The 21055-nt window shown below is 62.4% G+C and overlaps 2 protein-coding genes across 3 annotated transcripts; one reads left to right on the forward strand and one right to left on the reverse strand.

Moving 5' to 3' along the window:
• Nucleotides 1–61: 61 nt before the first annotated feature.
• Nucleotides 62–9841, forward strand: RGP1 (RGP1 homolog, RAB6A GEF complex partner 1). 2 transcript variants are annotated; one of them, XM_083816744.1, is made up of 9 exons: nt 74–203; nt 1247–1386; nt 3925–4061; nt 4431–4514; nt 7466–7615; nt 7688–7834; nt 8212–8339; nt 8572–8749; nt 8961–9841. In XM_083816744.1, the coding sequence occupies exons 2-9, from the start codon at nt 1271–1273 to the stop codon at nt 9182–9184; spliced, it is 1164 nt and encodes a 387-aa protein (XP_083672870.1). In that variant the 5' UTR covers nt 74–203; nt 1247–1270; the 3' UTR covers nt 9185–9841. The 2 variants fall into 2 exon arrangements, with proteins under 2 accessions (XP_083672871.1, XP_083672870.1); XM_083816745.1 differs by having other exon boundaries at nt 62–203; nt 7466–7834.
• Nucleotides 9842–9988: 147 nt separating this feature from the next.
• MSMP (microseminoprotein, prostate associated) lies at nt 9989–15532 on the reverse strand. Its single transcript, XM_083816766.1, has 3 exons — nt 11731–15532; nt 11210–11318; nt 9989–10961 (listed from the first exon to the last, which is right to left on the reverse strand). Exons 1-3 carry the CDS (start codon nt 11840–11842, stop codon nt 10772–10774), a joined length of 411 nt encoding a protein of 136 aa, XP_083672892.1. The 5' UTR covers nt 11843–15532; the 3' UTR covers nt 9989–10771.
• Nucleotides 15533–21055: the final 5523 nt, after the last annotated feature.

Genomic DNA, 21055 nt, shown 5'->3' on the forward strand with positions numbered 1-21055 from the left:
CCACGCCCCCCCGGTCCCGTAGCCACGCCCCCTCTCTCTTTGACCACGCCCACCGGCGGAGCCCGAGCGCGCTCCGAGGCGTTGACGGAAGTTGCCGAACGTGGCCGAGCGCCGCCCGAGGGTTGCCGAGCGGCCTCGCCGGGCGCCGCCGGAAGTTGCCGAGCGGCCCCCGGGGCTGCCGTTTGGGGGGGGGGGAGGCCGCGGTGAGTGCGGGCGGCGGGGGCGCTGCGGACGGGGGTGGGGGTGGGGGTGTGTGATTTCCCCCCCCCCCCCCCCCAAATCCCGGGGGGGGTCGTTCCGTGACGGGGGGCGGCCCCTAGGGGTTGGGGGAGGGAGCAGGGCCCGGGTTCTGGCTGTTCCCGGCCTGTGTGGGGGCGCTGGGCCTGGCTCACGGCGTCGGGCCTGGGCCTGGGCCTGTGCGGGGGGGGACCGGGGACATCCCTGTGCCCCCCCCCGGGGGTGTCTGACCCTGTGGGTAGGGCTGCGGGTGTCCCTGTCCCTCCCCCCCCCCTCCCCATGCGTGTCTGTCCTCTGTGAGTAGGGCTGGGGTTGTCCTTGTCCCCCCCCCCCCCCATGGGTGTTTCTCCCCTGTGGGTAAGGCTGGGGCTGTCCCTGTGCCCCCCCATGGGTGTCTGTCTGCTGTGGGTACGGCCAGGGGCATCCCTGTGTCCCCCCCGGGGGTGTCTGTCCCCTGTGGGTAAGGCTGGGGCCAACCCTGTCCCCCCACCATGGGGGTCTGCCTGCTGTGGGTATGGCTAAGGCCACCCCTGACCCCCCACCATGGGTATTTGCCTGCTGTGGATATGGCTGGGGCTGTCCCTGTCCCCGCACCATGGGTGTCTGTATACTGTGGGTATGGCCAGGGACATCCCTGTCCCCCCCCCGGGGGTGTCTGCCTGCTATGGGCACAGCTGGGGCCATCCCTGTCATCCCCCCCCATGGGTGTTTGCCCCATGTGGGTAAGGCTGGGGCCACCCCTGTCCCCCCACCATGGGGGTCTGCCTGTTGTGGGTACGGCCAGGCCCATCCCTGTCCTTCCCCATGGGTGTCTGCCCCCTGTGGGTATGGCTAGGGCCATCACTGTGTCCCCCCCCCCGCCCATGGGTGTTTGCCTGCTGTGGGTACGGTCATGGCCACCCCTGTGTCCCCCCCCAGTGTCCCTGCTCAGCCCTTCTGCTCCACGGCACCATCCCAACTGTTCCTCTCTCTCTCTCCCTCTCCCCATGCCCGCGGTTCCCTTTGGCAGGCGCGCAGCGGGGCTGTCCCAGCCATGATCGAGGTGGTGGCCAAGCTGGGCCGCGGGCCCGTGTTCCTGGCCGGGGAGCTGCTGGAGTGCGTGATCACTTTCACCAACCCTCTGTCGGCGGCCTCCACCTCTGCCAGCAGGTACGGCGGCACCGGGCCCTGCTCCACACACACCCCGACAAAGGCAGCACCAAAAGGGGGCAGGCAGGGGGTGCCCCGGCAGGGCTGTGGGGCTGCGGTGCCAGCTCAGCCACCGGTGACTTCCCCGCCCAAGGTGCTCCCTAATGGCGCTTCGTGCCATCTCCATTTCGGGGCGGAAACTGAGGTAATAATTCTGGTTTTCTGCCCCCGAGGAAGAGACTGGAAAAAAAGTATGCAGGTAGAGGCGCTGGGAGAGGTGCTTTTAAGTGCCCCTCAAGTGGCAGCAGAATTGCTGGCAGAAAATGAAGCCAAACTGGCTATCAGGGCAGGGTATCTAGTTACACCGGAGTGAGTCTCTCAGGGCAACAAGCAACAGCGTCATTATTTCCTACATCGGTGGAGGGAGCTGTGTGTGGCAGCGAGCTGATGTAGCAGTGTCATCCCCGCTTCCAGAGCTGGCAGTAGCCAAAGGGGCGAGCGGTGCCCAGAAGGAAGAAGGGGCCGACTTCCATGCAGCCTTTTCTACGGCCCAGCCTTCGGGCACTCCCCTCTCCTTGACTCAGCCGTGCCCAGAGCAGGCGCTGAGCAAAGGTGACGAGATAAGGAGCTTCCTACCTTTGGCTCACGGGAGTGACTCACCCGAAGCCTCAGTGTCAGCAGTGTGTGGCCTTGTCTGATGTTCCGGGGGTGGAGGTGGTTTTCCTGCCCTGTGTCCTTCCTTCCTTCCCGGGAAGTGTCGGTGTCCCGCCCGGTCAGGTTCAGCACCTTTGCATCACCAGTATGACTTTCAGAGGTGGCTGCTTTGATGGAACCGCTTCCAGCGCTCGCAGTCTCAGCAGAGCAGCCTGTTGCACTACCACCGGAGGACTCTTAAATTGTCTTCCTTAACTTCCCATCGCTTCATCCTTGTTCCTCTTGCCTGCTGAGCTAAACGTTCAAATCCAGCCACGCCATAAGCAGCTAGCTTTCCAGGGCTTTGTCTCGTGGGGAGGCGGTGTTACTCTCCCCAGTTCTGGGAGTGTGGCGTGTCAGGGAGTCGCTCACTCGGGGCTGGCTGTGCTCAGAGGGATGTTGTTCCTATTCTTCTGAAACACGTGGGACTGCACAGGTACGTGGTAGGGCAGTTTCGGAGGTTCTCAGCCCAGTTTTGGAAGGTTTATTTGGGCGCCTTGTCGTGGTGCCTAGAAAACCGCCTCTTGAAAAAAAGGAAAGTTTTCAAAATTAAAAAAAAAAAAAAGCAAGCTACCGAGAGTTGGCTAAATCATAGGAACGGGAACAGCTAATGGCTTGGCGGTTAAAAGCTGAGGCTGTAGGTCGTGTAAGGGCAGCGGCCAGGACGGCGCGGAGCGGCTGTGACACAGCTAGGCCTCTCAGGAAAGAGAAGCTTCCAGCGCCAGCACGTGGGGCTGTGCAGATGCAGGAACTGCAGCGTGTGTTTCAAGCACAGGAGCGGGAGTCAAGGGCAGTAAGTAATGGCAGAGGGTGAGCTGGGTTGCGGGGTGCCAGGTGTTCAAGGAGCGAAGCTGGCCCTGCCCCAAATCGTGCAGTGTGGCTGGCGTGGGCTTCAGAAGAAGCTGTAGGGAGAAGGGAGAGGTGGCCTCGGCCCCGGTGCGGGATCCTCGTGTGCCCTGACAGCTGGGTGAGGCCTGCTGGTAGGAAGGCACACGCAAACGGGGTTTGTCGGTCTGGTTAAAGAATTGAAACAATTCAGCAGCGTATCCTCGGGCCATGCTGGAAATAAATGAAAAATACTCAAAGTGCCGTGCTTGAAGGTGCTGTAATTGTGGTAAGCTGACGCAGAATTGTTAAGCGTCATGTCTCCTGTGAGGGCACTTCCCTGCTTCCACGCAGCAGATAACCTTATGGAAGAAAACCTGAAGGCAGCCCTCATGAAAAGCCACTCTGGTGCTTTCGGAGGCGCAGAGTTGCAACTTTTAGGGCTGGAGGTGTCTGGGCAGAGGATCCAGCGTGTGTTCAGAGGGCGGCCGGTGCACACATGAGATCAAGTAGTGCGTAATTAGCCGCAGTGAGTGCAGCAAGGTCTTTCCCTGGTTCGTCTGCACGTTCAACTGGTCTGGTTACTCACACCGAGGGATTCCCGTGTGCCACAAAAGATCCCCGTAGCGCCTGAAGTTCTGGTGTCAGTGCCTACTAATCGGATTGTGATGTTGGATAACACCAGGGGAGCCGGGCACCGGCTGAATTCACAAGTCTGCCATTGTTCCTGCAAGTCTGTAGGAACAGATACGGGGTCGGGAGCCTGGGAGATGTCTGCAGAGCCGTGGGGGGTGCCCACGGGGTGACCCGCAGAGGGGTCCTGGAGGGAGCTGCAGGTCAGCGCCCAGCTCAGGCTTGCCCTGGAGGCGTGTTTGGAGGGGGGCTTTGGGGATGGCTTCAGCAGCAGTAAAGCAGAGCCCGCTCCGTTCCCAAAAAGCAGTCGCGTGTGGAGAGGGGCAGGAAAAGCTGCTGTTCTCCGGCCCGTGCTCGCTGCCACCCAGGTGGAAGCACAGAGTGAGTTTTGCTTTCCTTTGCCCTCAGCGAGATGCTGGCGTGGGCCAGCGCCCAGATCCACTGCCAGTTTCATGCCAGCGAGAACCGGGTGGCACTGCCCCCCTCCGACGGCAGCAAGCACGACGTGCAGGCAGAGAACGAGACGGTCTTCGTCCCCAACAGAGGTGAGCGCTCCCCGTTACTCGGGCAGGGTAAGCCGAGCGGGAGTCGGGCAGGCTGTAAGGTGTGTGCCCGAGCCCCTGCTGGCTTCCTGCGGTAACTCCCTGCTGCGTGGCCACCGCAGCACCTCATTAATGCTGAGATCACAGCGGTGCTAGCTTGGAGCAAAACGGGAGGGTTGTCGGTCCAGCTGTTCTGGGAATGTCTCATGGTCTGACCAGGACGTGAGATATTTCCTCCTCGGCCCCTTCTCTTCCCCATTCCTCCCCGGGAGGGTGAGGCACGGCTGGCCCCGGGCGCAGCGAGTGCCCCCCTCAGCCCGCGCCCCCGGGGCTGGCCGGGGGCAGCGCTCACGTGTGGTTTGTCTCTTCCAGGAGAGCGGGGTCAGTGTATCCTGTCCACCCCACCAAAGATCCTCTTCTGTGACCTGCGGCTGGATCCCGGGGAGTCAAAGTCCTGTGAGTCCTGTCTGCTGTTCCCCCGCTCGGGGGGTTCACATCCGGGGAGCCCCGCGCCCGGGCAGGCTCTGCACACCTGAGTGCTGCCAGCAGCCAGCCCTGGTGCTCGCAGGAGGCGAGTGCCAAGGAACACAGCCAGAATCTGTTCTCCACGCGCTGCAAGGTGTCCCTCAGCTCTGCCCCAGGCCCGTGTCCTTTGTCCCTGGTGTAGCTGCAAGGCACGAAACGTTCTGAAATACCTGGCTGCAGCTGCAGGAACAGCTGCACGCACCTGCGTTCCCCTGCCTTTATTTCTTCAGATGCACTGGAGCGTGCCTGGAATTTAGGCTGGCACCCTCTGCAGGTGTGTGCTTCCTCCTCAGGCTGGGGATGTCCTGGGGATTGCTGTCGCCTGCCTGCTCTAGTTTCCCCGACCTTTCTGCCAGGAAAGTGAGCACTTCTCACCTTCCCTGGCCCAGAGCTCTCTGTGCCTCCAAAGCTCTCAAACAGTGTTCTTCCAGTGGGCCCCCTTTCAGCTCTCCTCCATCGCTACTTTCCCTTTTGCTCTTTGGAGAGCTTTTTATCCTTTTCAGAGGAAATCTGCACCAACTGATTTCCCCAGTTCCAGGGAATGTTTTGTACTGGGGGCTTCTACCTGATCAGGCAGCTGTGAAAACACAAGCATGCGCTGTCGCCCCTGGGCTGGTGGCTGCTGACCCAGCCTGTCACCTCGTGCCAGATCCCTGCATCGCAGCCTGGCGTCAGGCTCTGCCGGCTGCACGTGGGCGCGTTCCTCGGGATGTCCCAGCAGGGATCCATCCGGAACGGGCGATGGACACCTCTCAAGTCACAGCGTGATGAAGCCTCTGATGGAAGGGGCTCTGCTGGAGCGTTCGGCGGAGCTGTGAGTGAGAGCACGGAGCCGGGGGCTGTGCGACGTGCTGGTTTTGACCAACCCAGGTAGTGGGGACAGATCGAGGGGCTTGCTCACGTGGTGGCACGGCAGGAGGAAGGTTTGTCGCGTGTGGTGCCGCAGCGTGGGACTCCAGAAGCCCCGCTGCACGGCCAGGCTGTGCCAAGCTGCTCGCACCAGTCCCACCGTGTGGTGCTGCTCCCCTCACGCGAGGCTGCAGCTGGCACGCTTGCGGGCCGTTCCTGGGGGCTCCTGCCAGCTCCGTGGAGGCAGAGTTAAGGCCGTGTGGGTGTGTATCTTAATTCTTCGTTTCCTGTTTTTCAGAAGTTTTGAGTTGTGCTGCTCAGTTTGGAAAGGCAGAAAGAAATCAAGAGATTGAATTCTGCTTCGGCAAAGTACCGTGCTATTAAACCGTGGCAGGAGTTGGCACTTAGAGCTGAGGTTGTGTGAGGCTGTTGCTTGATAGAAGGTCTTGTTTTTGGTTGCTTATGAGCTTCTTCCCCACTATCTTCCCCGTGTTATGGTACCTATACGTTGAAGGTGACTCACCTCCCGTCAGCTTGACACGCTGCCCAGACTGAGCTCTTTAAATTTGTCACCATAAAACATTTTTTCAAGCCCTCAAGCCATTTCTGTGGCTGTTTCTGCCTCCCCTCTGGTGTTGCAATACCTCTAAACACTTGGTGGGGAGGGGAGGAAATGGAGGCAGCCTCGACACAAGCCAGAGGGTACGGCGGGAGGGTCGGGAAGCATCTGCAGTGCCAGGAATGCGCTTCCTCCCGGGGCCTGCGGGGAGGCTGGCCTTCCGGAGGCTTCCTGAGACTCTGCATTCCTGTGCCAGGCAGCAGGCGCCACGCGTTGCCCGTCTTCCTCCCCAGATGCCCCAAAATGCAGTGGTCTCTGCTCAGGTTGTCCTTGCTGGGTGTGGTGGAGACCCTGGTGAGCGCTTCTGCAAAACCTGCTGCAGGAGTTGCAGCGGTCTGCAGCAGCACTCCTGAGCCCTCCTGGGAAATTCCTGATTTTCCTCTCTGTCAGGGCAGTTCTCAGCTTTATCAGCACCTCGGTGCAGCGGGACGGCCTTTTGTTTTTAGGTGTGAGAGCCCGTGGGCTCTGGTCACTAGCGTGGGCTTTTTTATCTTTCCATTCCTCTTTTTTTTTTTTTTTAAATCCTGAAGTTATATTTAAAATGTAACCCTAGCATTTGATCTAAGCCTCAACGTTTAGGATGTGCCAGACTTTGGGAAGGATCTGTGGTTTAACAGCAGGATGCTGCCCTTCCTCTGGCAGGGTGTATCTGCGTCACGGTGGGCAAGCCAGAGGTGGAGACTTTCCACGGTCCGCCGCTTGCGTCTCTCTCCTTACGCAGCCTGCAGTTTGGGAAGGCTGCAGAGGTGTTCGCGTTGCACTGGGAAGTGCTGGGGGTTGTGTGCCGAACGTGGGGCTTTGAGAGGGCTGAGTGTGCTGCAGAGCCAGGCCCTGGCATCTAGGGGGGCTCAGGGTCAGAGGTTCTGTGGTCCGAGTCACCAGACTGCAAAGGGGGGATTACTCCGCAGGTTGCTGTGAAGGTCTCTTAATTGTTCCTTAGCCGTTTAGACCCAGAGGAGAACACAGGAAGGAAATAATTTTTGTTGCTGTCTGGGGCTCGCTTGTGTAAAGTGAATGTCAGAAGAGGAATGAGGTATTGATCAGCATCCCTCTGCCTCGAGTATCGTTTGTGCGTTAGTGAGGCAGAGCCCCGAGGAAACCGCGCCACGCGACTGCTGCTTGAAAGTGTCGCGTTCATGCGGTGCGCCAGGGGAGCGTGCAGAGGCAAATTCGGGTCGAACTCGTGATGAGTAAGTTCAGTTCGTATTCCCGGATTTTACGCCTTTCGCATTCTTTCGAGGCACAATTTGTACGTGCTGGAAGCAGTGGGTGACGATGATGCGCGTGAGGTGAGGGGCGCCGGGGTGGGGGAGCTGGGGATGCGCTTGGACCGCTCAGGAAAGAAACCTGTCAGCACAACAAGACGGTGATCAGGAGCCTCCTAGCCAGGCAGTCCTTCCTGTGCTCGTTGCAGACTCGTATTGTGAGACGCTGCCCATAGACGGCCCTCCCTCCTTCCGCGGGCAGTCGGTGAAGTACGTGTACAAGCTGACCATCGGCTGCCAGCGCGTCAACTCCCCGATCAAGCTCCTCCGCGTGCCCTTCCGCGTCCTCGTGCTGCACGGTAAGGCCACGCGCTGCCCTGCCCTCGGGCACGGTCTGCAGCCCGCCCCGCTGACTCTCACCTTCTCCCCAGGCCTCAAGGATTACCAGTGCCCGCAGGACGAGGCCGTCGCGCCCTCAAACCCCTTCCTGGAGGAGGAGGAGGGCTTGAAGAAGGACTCTCGCCTGGCGGACCTGGCGACGGACCTGCTCATGGCAGCCACCTCCCGACGCAGCCTGCGTAGGTCGCTTCCCCTGGGCGAACCCGCTGCCCCCACCCGTGCACGAAGCAGGCAGTGCCTGCAGGCCTGCCCCCTTCCCCGCGCAGCGCTTGCTGCAAAAATTCCCTTGCTGGCACAGCAAGGCTCCGTCTGCGGCTGTGGAGCGGCTCCGTCAGGGCCCGCTCGGATCAGGGTTTCCCACAGGCTCCCCCATGCCAGTGTGGTTTGCTGTTGCTCACTGCTGACCTTTCCCGAAGGAAATGCTGCTTCCAGGGCCTGCCCTTCATTCCCAAGCAGCCAAGTTGTGTCTGATGGGCTCCTCGGGTAACCCAGGCTGCTGTGTGGAGCAGAGCCGCCTCCTCCTGCAGCTCGGCCCCCCTCTCTGCTTTCTCCATAGACCTGTACAATATCAGCAGCAGCCGCGGGAAGGTGGGGACGTTCTGCATCTTCAAGACCGTGTATAAGATTGGAGAGGATGTCATCGGGACCTTTAACTTCTCAGAAGGAGACATCCCGTGTCTGCAGGTCAGCGCTGGCTTTGGGTTCAGCGTGGGGAGAAGCAGGGCTTTTGGGTGGGCAGTGGGAGAAAGGGTTGGGGTGGCACTGAGCTGCTGGGGGGGGGTTTCTGGTGAGGTCTCGGTGGGAGGCAGCTGAGGTCCCCCTGGGCAAGGGCTCTGGTTCTCAGCTCACTTAGACAACGGAGGCCCCAGGACAGCGCGGGTGTGTGAGTGTGAGCTCCCGTCTGTCTGCCCCGCAGTTCTCGGTGAGCCTGCAGACAGAAGAGAGCATCCAGGAGGAGTTCCAGCGCCGGCGGGGGCAGCCCGTCTCCTTCAGCACGCACGCCCGCCATCAGGAGGCCTGCCTGCACACAGCCCAGAGCAGCTTCAGCCTGCCCGTCCCGCTGAGCTCGACCCCGGGATTCACCACCAACATCGGTCAGTGCCCTGCTCGTCCCCGCAGGAGGACAGCCGTGTCCCCAGCCCTGCCTTCGCTGCCCTGCTCCTGCTGGCAAACCCTCCGCGGGGCCGTGTGGCGTGGGAGGGAGCTGGCCCTGTGCGAGTGGGAATTATTTGCTTGTCCCCTTGCCAGCACCGAGGCAGCTGCCGGCCCTGCGGTGTTGGCTGCTGACCCGCCTCTTGCCCGCAGTGTCCCTGAAGTGGAGGCTGCACTTCGAGTTTGTGACCTCCGGGGAGTCAGCGGGGACCTGCCTCGTCCGTGGGAGCCAGCCAGAGGCCGTCACCTGGACCGGGGTGGAGCAGATTGAGGTGGACACTTTCAGCTGGGACTTGCCCATCAAAGTCCTTCCCACCAACCCCATCCTGGCCTCCTACGTGTCGCAGTTCTCCAGCACCAACTCCATCACCATCTGAAGTGGGGAGAGACGGTAGGACCCTGCCGTGCCGGCTGGGAACGGCGGGCAGGGCCACGACCAGCATGCTGGGGGTGCGCACCCCAATATTCCCCCGGGGTTCTCCTGCGATGACAGGGTGGGCAGCGGGGTGAAGGAGCGCTGCGCTCGCTGCCGTGCCCTGTGCCTTCAGCTGGGGGCCAGAACCCTTTGTGCAGGATGAGGGCGCGGGTCGCAGCGCTCACCGAAACGGGATCTGCCTCCCCGGGGGGCGGCCCCGCCTGTGCCTTGCCCCCTGAGGGGCTTCCGGGAGAAAAGGGCCCAGCCCAGGGAGCGAAACCTTGCGTGAAGGTCCTTGCAGGCCAGCCTTGTGCCGCTGGCTCCTGCTGGGCTCCTGGATGTGGCCGAGTGCTCCGTGTGGAGCCAGGCAGCAGCACCGCAGCAATGACACGGAACTGAGAGGTGCTGAGCGCCTGGGCCGTCCTCTCCCTCCGCTCCTGAGCCCGAAGGCATCCTGCCGGTCTCAGGATCCTCGGGGAGCTGGAGTGAATGCATGCTGTGTGTTCAGGAGCTGGGATGGAGGCCTCCCTGCTCAACGGCCGGCCCCGCGTTTCTACCAAACCTTCCAAAGAGTTTTCCTCTTTGCGTGGAAACCTAATAAACACCTGAACGTGCAAAACGGCCTGAGACAGAACATTTTCCTGCGCCCTTCCCCGGTGGTGGAGGCGGCCCGAGGTTACCACAGTCACTGTCTGGAGACCTCTTTGTTTAATACTTTTATTGCAAGAACAGAAACATCTACACAAGGCTCTGCACAGCACAGGCATGGCACCAGCCGGGGCAGGCTGCCGGGCGGCCGGCTCCACCCGGGCACAGGCAGGTTGCTTCAGCTCCCCGAGCACGAGCGGGGCACCCGGCGCCCTGCAGCTGGGACGGGGCAGTGGGCACGGGGAGGCCGGGCTCCTCCTGGGGACATCTTCCACCGGTTGTCCCCACGTGCCCGGCACGCTGCTGCCTGCCCGGGGCTGGCTCTGCTGCAGTGTTGCCCGGGGCTGGCGAGTGGTGCTGGGGCTCCCTTCTTGTCCTGGGAGCTGCAGGAGCAGGGGCACTAGTGGTTCCAGAGGTGGGTTGTGCCCCTCGTGCTCCGGGATAGAGGAGGGATGGGCCAAGGCACGTGGGTCCTGCTCGAAGGGCCGCCGTGCTCCCCAGTGGGCTCCCAGTGGCTGCGTGGCAAGGGGGCGGGGGTTGTGGGGGGAGCTGCTTGGCTCGCAGCTGGGTGCGGGGTGATTTGGTCCTGTGGCTCTTTGTCTGGGGGCTGCGGGTTCCCCGCACCCCTGGGAGGACATCCCCTGGGACCTGCATTCCCAAGGGCAGCTTGGCTCAGGGGCCGTCCTCGCGCTGGGAAGGGGCCCCGGCTCGCTTCGGGGAGCTGAAGGCGGAAGCAAAGCCGTACTGTGGCAGCGCTGGGGTGTAAATGTTAGCTCAGTACAATACCGTGTGGATAGTGGTTTCCCTGGAAGGTGGCTGCAGTGGTGTCTCTACGGGACGGGGCAGGTCTGGAGCATGCAGGAGGTGCGCTCTGGAGGAGGGGGGCTGGCGGCGGGGGCCTCTACCCGCTCAGCCCCGCGCCCAGCACCTTGTTGCTCAGCGGCTCGGGGGTGCCGGCCGAGCCCCACTCGTGCTCCACGCTCTTCACGCACGGCAGGCTGGGGTTGGCCTTCTGCACCACCGAGATCTGGCAGGTCTGCGTGTCGTAGTGGGCCTCGCACCAGTCGGGGAAGTCAATGGGGTGCTGGGTGCTGCGGGAGAGGGCACGGCGCCGTCAGCTCCCCCTGCTGCGTGCCGGGGGGCTGCTGATGCGCTTCCCAGGCCCGCTGGTGTGAATTTGTTGCCCGCTGGTGCGCGTTTGTTGCCCGTGGTCCCCTCCGTGGCACCCCTCGCCCTGCTGCCCCTCGCTGGGCCGAGGCTCCCCGCAGCCCCTGGGGTCTCCGCTGCACAGGCCGCCCCCAGACCCCGCCGCAGCCCGTCCCCAGCGCCCCTCACTCACGTCTCGCAGCATCCCACGCCGATGGGGTGCAGGCAGGTGCACAGCAGGCAGTTGGTGCTCAGCCACGACTCCCCGAGGGAGAACTGCTTCCCCTCGTACTCGCAGGGAGCTGCAAATGGAAAGGCGGCGATGAGCAGCGGGGCGTGCGGGAGCCACCTCGGCGTCCCTCCGCCCCGAAAGGACGCGGGGCCTGTCGGGGCTTCCCTGCGAGGAGGCGGCAGAGGAAAGCCGGGCAGCCCTCTTCCCTGTGCCGCTGGTCCTGCGCGCTCGGCCCCATCCGGGCCCCTGCCAGGAGCTCTTCGTGGCCCAGCGAGCTGTTTCTCAGCCAGAGCCCTGGGGAGCTGTTGCGTGGTTTATAGACAGCTCCTTCCAGTCATCACTGGCCCGCAATCGCGCTCCCCAGCTCGGCACAGCCCGTGTAGTGCCTCGCGGGCAGGCAGGGCACGGCCCCGCCGCCCCGGGGGAAGACGAGGCCTCGTCCTAGCCTCGACGCTGCCCTCCCGGCTCACCTCCCCGCTTACCTTTAGCCTGGAAGTAGCATTTGGCCTGGGAGCCCGGCAGCTGGAGGAGGAGGGAGAGCAGCAGGCAGAGCCTGCCCCAGGCGCACGCCAGCTTCTGCGCTCTCATGGCCATGGCCGTCGTCGAGCTGGGCTTCCCCGCGGTCCTGCCGAGTTGCCTTTCTTCCCTCTCTCTCCTTTGCTCCTTTCCCTTTTCTCTCCCTTTCTCCCTCTCTCTCTCTCTCTCTCTCTCTCTCCCTCTGCCTTTTTAATGCTCTTCCCCTGATCCCAACAAGAGATATTTATAAAGTTCAGCTTTACGACCCTGGCCACCAGCTGTGCCCCACTGGAAAAGTTGTAAAACTCATTTCCTGATTTGAAAGGCATGAAAACAAGAGGTAGGATCAAGATTTTTAACAAGCTGTGAAAAGCTGATTCATGCCCTCCAGAAATGTCTCCAGTTGGAAGCCCCTGTGGGTGCAGGGCTCGGCAGCGAGGGGAGATCCGAGGGACCCCGGCGGGGTTGCCCTCGGCAGGGCGACAGGAATCTCCCGACCAGGAGGAGAGCTCCGGCCACCCCTGTCGCGCTGTCACAGCAAGGTCTCCGAGCATCCCGTCGGGCAGGGACCGGAGCGGCACAAGCGCCACGTTAAGCACCAGTGTGGGACGCAAAACGGCAGTGTCCTTGGTGGGCGCCGAGGTGCCCGCACGCAGCTCACGGGCGGCTCGAGGGGGAGATTTCCCCCATCTCCGAGCCCCAGCCTGGGCTTGTGGCCACGCGTGGGCTGAGGGTAAGGGCTGGTCCCCTCAGCCGAGGGCATGTGGGGCGGTGATTCCCACTGACACGGGGCCCTGGACGAGTCCCCGGCATCCTCGGGGCTCGGCTCGGTGGTTCTGGTGCGAGCGCGGGGCCGCCGGGGCTGAGCAGTCCCTTCCAGCAAAAGCAGGCAGGCGACCAGAGGGATGAAACCCGGAGGCACGGGTGGGTTTGGGCAACAAGTGACCCGAGAGGGGAGCGAGGGGCTCGGCCGGGGGCATGTCCCCAAATGCGCTGACTTTGTACTCCGACCTCCAGGTCGCAGCGCTGCGGCTCTTACCGGTGGCCGAGGACGGAGGTTTGGAAGAGGTGAACAACGTGAGGGCACCAGGAGCCGCACGGCCCTGGGGAGCTGCTGCACTGGTGTGCCCGAGGCGTTTCACGGTGTTTTTCACAAGTCAGGAGAGCAGGGTACGGGCACGGGACAGCCCGCCGGTGGCTGCAGTAGCAGCGGCGTACGTGGGTCATCTGCCCTGCCGTTAGTCTGCCTATTGCTGAGAGTTTGGGATAGGTTTACACCCTGACGCGTGAGCCTCAACATCCCTTCCAGAATTTGTGTTGGCGTCCTCTGTTATAGCTGGATATTTTTGTTATCCGTGCAAATGTCCAATCCCTCTTTGAATCCCGCTAAATTTTGGCCTGAGCGTTTTCCTGTGGCAGCCTAATTAAGCAGAGAGTGAAAAGAATAAATAATAATAATAATAAAAAAAATGCTTCCTTTTATCCGCTTCGGATTCACCACTTTCGGATTTCCAGGCGTGTCCCTTTGTGGCCGGGGTAGCCGGAGACCCGCGGTCACCTCGTGTCCCCGTCCCCAGATGTCACCCAGAGCTTTCTCAGCGGACGCGGGGAGCTGGGAGGGGGCTGCCTCCCTTAAAGCACTGCCCTGGCTGAACAGGAGGCAAAAAAACTTGTGCGTCCAAAGAGAATGGGGAAAAACCACAGGGGAAAAAACACGGGGAGGCAGAGGGCAGCGCGTGTGACCGGCTGGGAAAGGCTGGTGATAAATCAGAGCGGCTCGGGGTACCCGCGAATAACCTACGGGCCGTGGGCTGTGGGCCGGGACGACGAAGCGCATCAGTAACAAATGAAAATCACCCTCTGGAGCGGAGTTGTTACTATATAAGGAGGATAAAAGTCCCCGTCGCCGGGGCGGTGAGTGAATATTCCTATTGTGTGTTTGGAAAAAGGAGTCTGGCACGCTCACAGCCACAATGAACTAATCCATCTTCGTTTCATCGCCGAGCAGAGAAAACGTTAAACAAAAGCGGTGTTTTTAATTTGGAGGCCCCGGTGGTTTGCCCGGGCTTCCAGAGGGATGCCGAAAATCCGGGGAGAGGGCGGCTGTGGGGCGGGCAGGGGCTTGCAGCTCGGAGAGCATCGCCTGCAGAGGGATTCAGGGCGCGAGGGCTGCAGCGCGGGCGCCGGGGATGCTGCGGCCGGAGCATCCCTGGAGCACCGGTGTCCAGGTGTGCCGGTGGGCAGCCACCAGCCCCCAGCACCCCAGGACCCTTCGTCAGGAGGCTGCATCCGTGTCTCAGCATCACCCAAGGGCAGCTGGCTGCGTCCCAAGCAGGGCACGGTGCCTCCGGGCTCCTCGCAGAGCTGCTGCTCGTCCCCCTGCCCGCAGCTCCTGGTGCTGGGGACGGGACCCACGGACGGGCAGGGGGGTGCCAGGATGGGGTGGCGATGCTCCCCCTTCCCCCCGGCCCCGCAGGAGGTGCGTGGGTAATAAGAGCTGATGGACAAGTTGCCATCGGCAGGATCCAGGAGTGTTATAAAACCTGAATCTCCTGAGCCTTCAGCTCAGGCTGCAGCTGCAGAGCAGGAAGCAAACAGGATCCCGGCTGGCATTGTGAAAGCAAACACCATAAATCCAAGGAAGTGCTGCGATTGCTGTTTTAGGCACTGGGGAGCTTGGCTCCTGCTCCCCACAAGCACTTTATTTTCTCTCTAAACAGCAAAAATTAAAAAAATAAAATAAAATAGAAACAACACGACTTATCGCTGGGCCGAGCTGGGTCAGCGTCAGCCCAGTCCCAGTGCGCAGGGCAGGGTGCCGGGGAGATGCCGGCTCTGAGCCGTGCCCGATGACCTGTCCCCGTGCCCCCGGCACCTGAAGGGGACCCCAGGGCATCAGCAGAGCCCGCTTCTGCGCCACCGAGCTGCTGTCACACGGCTCGGAGCCACCCCGCAGGGTGAAGGCAGCTGCGGCTGTGCTCCAGAAAGAGGACAACGCGGAGGGGGCATGATGGAAAACTGGATGTCCTGTTAGCCGTCGGGCTGGGCTCTGCTGCCCGGGACACCCCGCACTGTGCCCAGCCTCCTGGGTGGCGGGGTCCGGGCTCTGTAAACGCTGCTTGGCGGGCTCCCATGCTCCCTGGCACTGCCCCGTGCTCCCTCGGGCTCCACGGCCCTCTTGCACTTTTAGGGCTCACACTTCCTTGCTTGCCCTCATGCTCCGTCTGTCTCCATCATACTCCAATGCTCTCCATCATGCTCCATCCCTCTATATCATGGCCCATCTCTCTCCATCATGGTCCGTTCCTCTCTATCATGCTCTGTTCTTTGCCTTCATGGTCTCTCCATCGTGCTCCATCTCTCTTCAGCATGCTGCATTCCTTGCCCTCATTGTCCATCCCTCTCCAGCATGGTCCTTCCCTTCCCATCACTCTCCATCCTTCTCCACCATGCTCCATCCCTCTCCAACATGCTCCATTCCTCTCTACCGTGCTCCATTCCTTACTTTCATGGTTTATTCCTCTCCAGCATGGTCCATCCCCTTCCATTACTCTCCATCCTTTCCCACTGTGGTCCATTCCTCTCCAACATGCTCCATCACCCTCCATCACGGCCCATCCCTCTCCGTCACGCTCCATTTCTCATCCTGATGGTCCATCCTTTTCCACCATGCTCCATGCTTCCCCATCCATCATGCTCCACCCTTCCCCATCATGCTCCACCCTTTTCCAACACGCTCCTTCTCTCTGACAATGCTCCACCCCTCTCCCTCTCCATCCCCTAGGGTGCTGAGGGAATTGGCACTTGTGATTGCTGGGCCACTCTCCGTCATCTACCAGCAGCCATCGTCAACCAGAGAGGTCCCAGATGAATGGAGACTTGCTAATGTGGCGCCCACCTGTAAGAAGGGTCGTAAGGAGGACCTGGGGAACACCAGGCCCGTCAGCCTGACCTCGGTGCCGGGAAAGGTGACGGAACAGGTCATCTTGAATGCAATCACACAGCATGTGCAAGACAACTGGGGGATCAGGCCCGAGTAGTGGTGAAAGGAGTGAAATTCAGCTGGTGACCGGTCACCAGTGGTGTTCCCAAGGGGTCGGTGTTGGGACCCATCCTCTTTAATATTTCTATAGGTGACTTGGACGAGGGAATTGAGTGCACCCTCAGTAAGCTTGCAGATGACTCCAAGTTGGAGGGAAGTGTTCATCTGCCAGAGGGTAGGAAGGCTCTGCAGAGGGACCTGGGCAGGTCGGATCGATGGGCAGAGGCCAGTGGGAGGAGGCTCAACATGGCTAAGAGTCGCGTCCTGCACTTTGGTCACAACAACCCTGTTGTCCCCCTGCACTCTGGTTCCCAGCTGGATGAGGTGATCGTCCCCCTGTACTCTGCTCTGGTGAGGCCGCACCTCGAGTGCTGTGTTCAGTTTTGGGCCCCTCGCTACAAGAAGGACATCGAGGCCCTGGAGTGTGTCCAGAGAAGGGCTGTGAAGCTGGTGAAGGGCCTGGAGCACAAGTCCTGTGAGGAGCGGCTGAGGGCACTGGGGGTGTTAGGTCTGGAGAAGAGGAGGCTCAGGGCAGAGCTTGTGGCTCTCTGCAACTGCCTGAAAGGAAGCTGTGGGGAGCTGGGGGTCGGCCTCTTCTCACACGTAACCAGTGATAGGACCAGAGGGAATGGCCTCAGGTTGAGCCAGGGGAGGGTCAGGTTGGAAATGAGGAGACATTTCTTCTCAGAAAGAGCAGTCAGGCACTGGGACGGGTTGCCCGGGGAGGTGGTGGCGTCACCGTCCCTGGGGGTGTTCAAGGAGAGGTTGGACGTGGTGCTTAGGGACAGGGCTTAGCGGGTGACAGTGGGGTAGGGGGTTGGTTGGACCAGATGGTCTTGGAGGTCTTTTCCAACCCTAATGGCTCTGTGACCCTCTCCCGTGCCCTCCCCAGCCTGTTTGTCCCACCGGTGGCTGCTCCGTGCCACCTCCCCATGTCACACCACCTGCCTGCCCGCAGAGGGGCCCAGCCCTCCCCCCCGCTGCCCCGCCGTGCCTCCTGCACCCCGGTGCCACCGCTCCTGGCAGGGCTCCAGCACCTCCTGTGGCTCCTGCGGTGCTCCCAGCGGCACCCGCAGGCACCCTGCTCCCTGCCCTGCCTTGGGCCAGGCTTTGGCACCGGGGGTTACTCCAGGTGTCCCCCCCACCCTCGCCGCTGGCACCGCTGCCCTCGGCCTCCTCTCACGGGAAACGTGACGGGAGGGCGCGGGGTGTTTAGGAAAACAGGCCTTGGCACCCGGCGGCCATCCCGGGAAAATAAAAACATCCGGGCGGGCAGCGGTGCCGCGGGCGCGAGAGACCGGCACTCCATAAATCCCCCGGAGCAGGTGCTTTGTAGTCGGCACAAGGAAATGAGCACATTATTCATCTCGGCTTAAACCCCTGAACGCTTCCTGCCCTGTGAGTCAGAAATAACCCTGGGAGATCGGTCCCAGGCCCCGCAGGAGCCGCGCTGTCCAAGAAAGTGCCACGAGCCTGCCAGGCCTGGGGCCAAGGCGAGGGCGGGCGCACGTGGCAGAGAAAGTGGTGCTGGGACGGGGGCAGCACAGCAGGACCTCTGGGGCTGGTGGCACCCATGGAGCTGGTGGCACCAATGGAGCTGGTGGCACCATTTTGTGGTGACACCAATGAGACGGGTGACACCACTTGGGCTGATGGCACCAATGAAGCTGGTGGCACCAACAAGGCTGGTGGTGCCGCCACAGCAGGTGGCACCAACAGGGCTGATGGCATCAATAAGGCTGGTGGCACCAATGAGCCTGGTGGCGCACTGGGACTAGTGGTACCAGTGGAGCTGGTAGCATCACTGAGTCTGGTGACACCAATGGGGTGGGTGGCACCACTTGGGCTGGTGGCACCACTGAGGCTGGTGGCACCAGCAGGGCTGATGGCACCACTGAGGCTGGTGGCACCAATGAAGCTGGTCACCCCACTGAAGCTGGTGGCACTAACACAGCATCAACAAGGCTGGCGGCATCAATGGGGCTGGTGGCACCAATGATGCTGGAAGCACCACTGAGTATGGTGGCACCAGTGGGGTTGGTAGGACCACTGAATCTAGTGACACCACTGAATCTGATGGCACCAATGAGGCTGGTAGCACCACTGGGGCTGGTGGCACCACTAGGGCAGGTGACACCAATGGGGCTGGTAGTACCACCAGGGTTGGTGGCACCAATGAGGCTGATAGCACCATCAAGGCTGGTGGCACCAACAGGGTTGGTGGCACTAGTGAGGTTGATGACACCACAGAGGCTGGTGGCTCCAATGAGGATGGTGGCCTCACAGTTAGTGGCACCACCGCAGCACGTGGCACCACTGGGACTGGTGGCTCTAATGAATCTGGTAGCATCGTCGAGAGTGGTGGCACCACTGGGGCTGATGGCACCAATGGAGCTGGTAGTAACACTGAGTCTGGTGACAGCAGTGAGGCTGGTGGCACCACTGGTTCAGGTGCCACCATGAGGCTGATGGCACCAACAAGGTTGTCGGTGCCACCAGAGGAGGTGGCACCACCGGGGCTGGTGGCACCACCAGTTCAGCAGGGTGCAGGGAAGGGGACACCTGCAGGGGACGCTGGGGCTTTTCAGGTCCTGGGTGACTCCCGCAGACATTTGCTGGCCTTTCTTCAGCAGCAGAACCACAGCCCCACTGCTCCACACGTCCCTTCTCCAGCCACAACCCCCCTCACAACCCCACACCCGTAGGGCCCCTCCTTGGCTCTGGGGCATGGTGGCCCTGAACCTGCCCTGAACCCGAGGAGCAGCAGAGCTGCCGCATTACCCACGTTTTTCCCTTTAAAATATTCGCTTCTGCTCCATTTTTTCCGCTGTTGGCACGCCAAACCCAAACACAAACAACGAGTCCTCCGGGTTACCCTGACAACTGCAGCGCACGAAGCCCATAAACGCAGAGGTCGCCCCGCGTGCCGGCGCCCAGCCCCGCTGACGCCGCGGCCCGTGACCTCCTGGCCAAAGCCACCCCAAACTTCTGGAGATGTTCCTCACCCAGCAGGGACCGGGTGGCCTTTGGAGCTGATGGGGAGCAGATGGGGAACCCAAAGCCGCGTCCCCTCCGCCCTCATCACGCTGTATCTCCAGAGGTCCCCATGCCGCGGCACCGCGTGTCCCCGGCGTGGTGGCTCCCAGTGCAGCTCCTCCACCCAGCCCGGTGGAGCCGGCGGTCCCGGAGGCACCCACTGCCGGTGCCTGGCGTGCCTTTCACAGCCACCTCCCGGGGCTGACAGGTTTCTGGCCCCGCTCTCGGTGCAGAGGTGAAGGCGCTTGGCAGGGCTCTGCAGCCCGCCAGCTCCAGGAGGCGGAAAAAACATTTATTTTATTTTTTTTTTAATATATTTTCTGCGCTCCAGGGGTGGTGGGGGAAGCAGGGTGACAAGGACAAGCCCTCCCCGTTGGGACACCTGGGGCACAGTTTTGGCAGCATGCCCCACGGGAACATTTTGGCACAAACTCTCCGGGTCCGGGATGCGAAGTTCCGAGGGGAAGGCGAGGCACAAACACCCAAAAATCCGCCTGGGCACCGTCCCCACGTGCCCGTGGGGGCTGGCGGGGCACGGAGCCCACGGGTGACCGGCTCCACGCGAGGGTACCCGTCCCCTGCTGCCCCTTTGCGGTGTCACCCGTGGGAGCTCCGTGCGCCCTGGGCGCAGGAGCCGGTCCCCGGGCCCCCTCTGGCGGCCCACAGACGCCAGCACGGGGCGCTCCGGGAAGGTGCCGGGGGGGGGGGGGTGGATTTTTGGCCAGGTTTCGGATGCTCCCGCTCGGATTTCGCCGCCCCGCGGCTATTTATACCCGGCAACCCAATCCCCCGGCTGGCCGAGGACGTGTCACTCATCGCGGGGACACCTGCGGGGTGGCACCGGCGGGACGAGCGGGGGTGCCGCGCCCGCGGCTCCGCGCTTCGTCCCCCCCCCTTTTTACCCCAAATCCTGGAGGGGTCTGGGACCCCGAAGCTCGGCACCGAGTCCCAACCCCTTCTATGTCCCCCCGCGTGGGGCAGGCACGGGTGAGGGGGCTGCGTGTTGGGGGCGGACGGGGCTCCCGCTGCCCGCCCGCCCCACGGGACCGCGAGCGGGCCGGGAATGCGAGGAATGCGGGGCGGGCACGCTGCCCCCTGCGGGGGCCCCGCCGCCCCCCCGGCCGCCCCCTGCCCCGCCTGTCCCTGCCCCGCAGCCACCGCTTGCCCCCCCACCCCCCCAAGAGCCCCGGTGGGATCCTGCACCCCGAATCCACAGGGACCACCCCAAGGGGACACAGAGATCTGGGCACCCCCAGGACCCCCCAAGCTGGGGACCCCACAACCTGGGCACCCACATACTGGAAACCCCCGGAGCCTGGACACCCCTTCCTCAAAATCCCCTCGTGCTGGAGACCCCCGGAGCTGGGGCACTTCTTCCCCAACGCCCCCACTCTGGGGACCCCCAGAACTCGGGCATCCCCTCCCCAGTCCCTTCATGCTGGGGGCCCCCGGAGCCTGGACACTCCTTCCCTCAGCTCCCCAAATCCCCTCGTGCTGGGGACACCCACAACCTGGGCTCCCCTTTCCCAAAATCCCCTCATGCAGGAGAGCCCCAGAGCCTGGACACCCCCTCCCCAATCCCCCCACGTTGGAGAGCCTCAGAGCCTGGACACCCCTTCCCCAAAATCTCTGTGTGCTGGAGACCCCCAGAACACAGGCACCCTGTCCTCAATCCCCCCCATGACGGGGACCCCCAGAACTTGGGCATCCCCTCCCCAGTCCCCTCATGCTGGACACCCCCTCCCCAATCCCCACATGTTGGAGACGCCCGGAGCCTGGACACCCTTTCCCCAAAATCCCCTCACGCTGGAGACCCCCGGAGCCTGGACACCCCTTTGCCAACGCCCCTGCTATGGGGACCCCTGCAACCTGGGCACCTCCACGCTGGAGACCCCCAGAGCCTGGGCACCCCCTCCCCAATCCACCCACATCGGAGACTCCCAGAGCCTGTGGACCCTCTCCCCCAAATCCCCTCACGCTGAAGACCTCCGGAGCCGGGGCACCCCCTCTCCAATCCCCCCACGTTGGAGACTCCCGGAGCCTGTACACCCTCTCCCCCAAATCCCCTCGTGCTTGAGACCCCCGGAGCCTGTACCCCCCTCCCCCCAAATCCCCTCATGCTGAAGACCTCCGGAGCCGGGGCACCCCCTCCCCAACCCCCTCCCACTGTACACCCTCTCCCCCAAATCCCCTCTTGCTGGAGCCCCCCGGAG

Source organism: Anser anser, assembly GCF_964211835.1.
Source record: "Anser anser genome assembly, chromosome: Z".
Lineage (NCBI taxonomy): Eukaryota > Metazoa > Chordata > Aves > Anseriformes > Anatidae > Anser > Anser anser.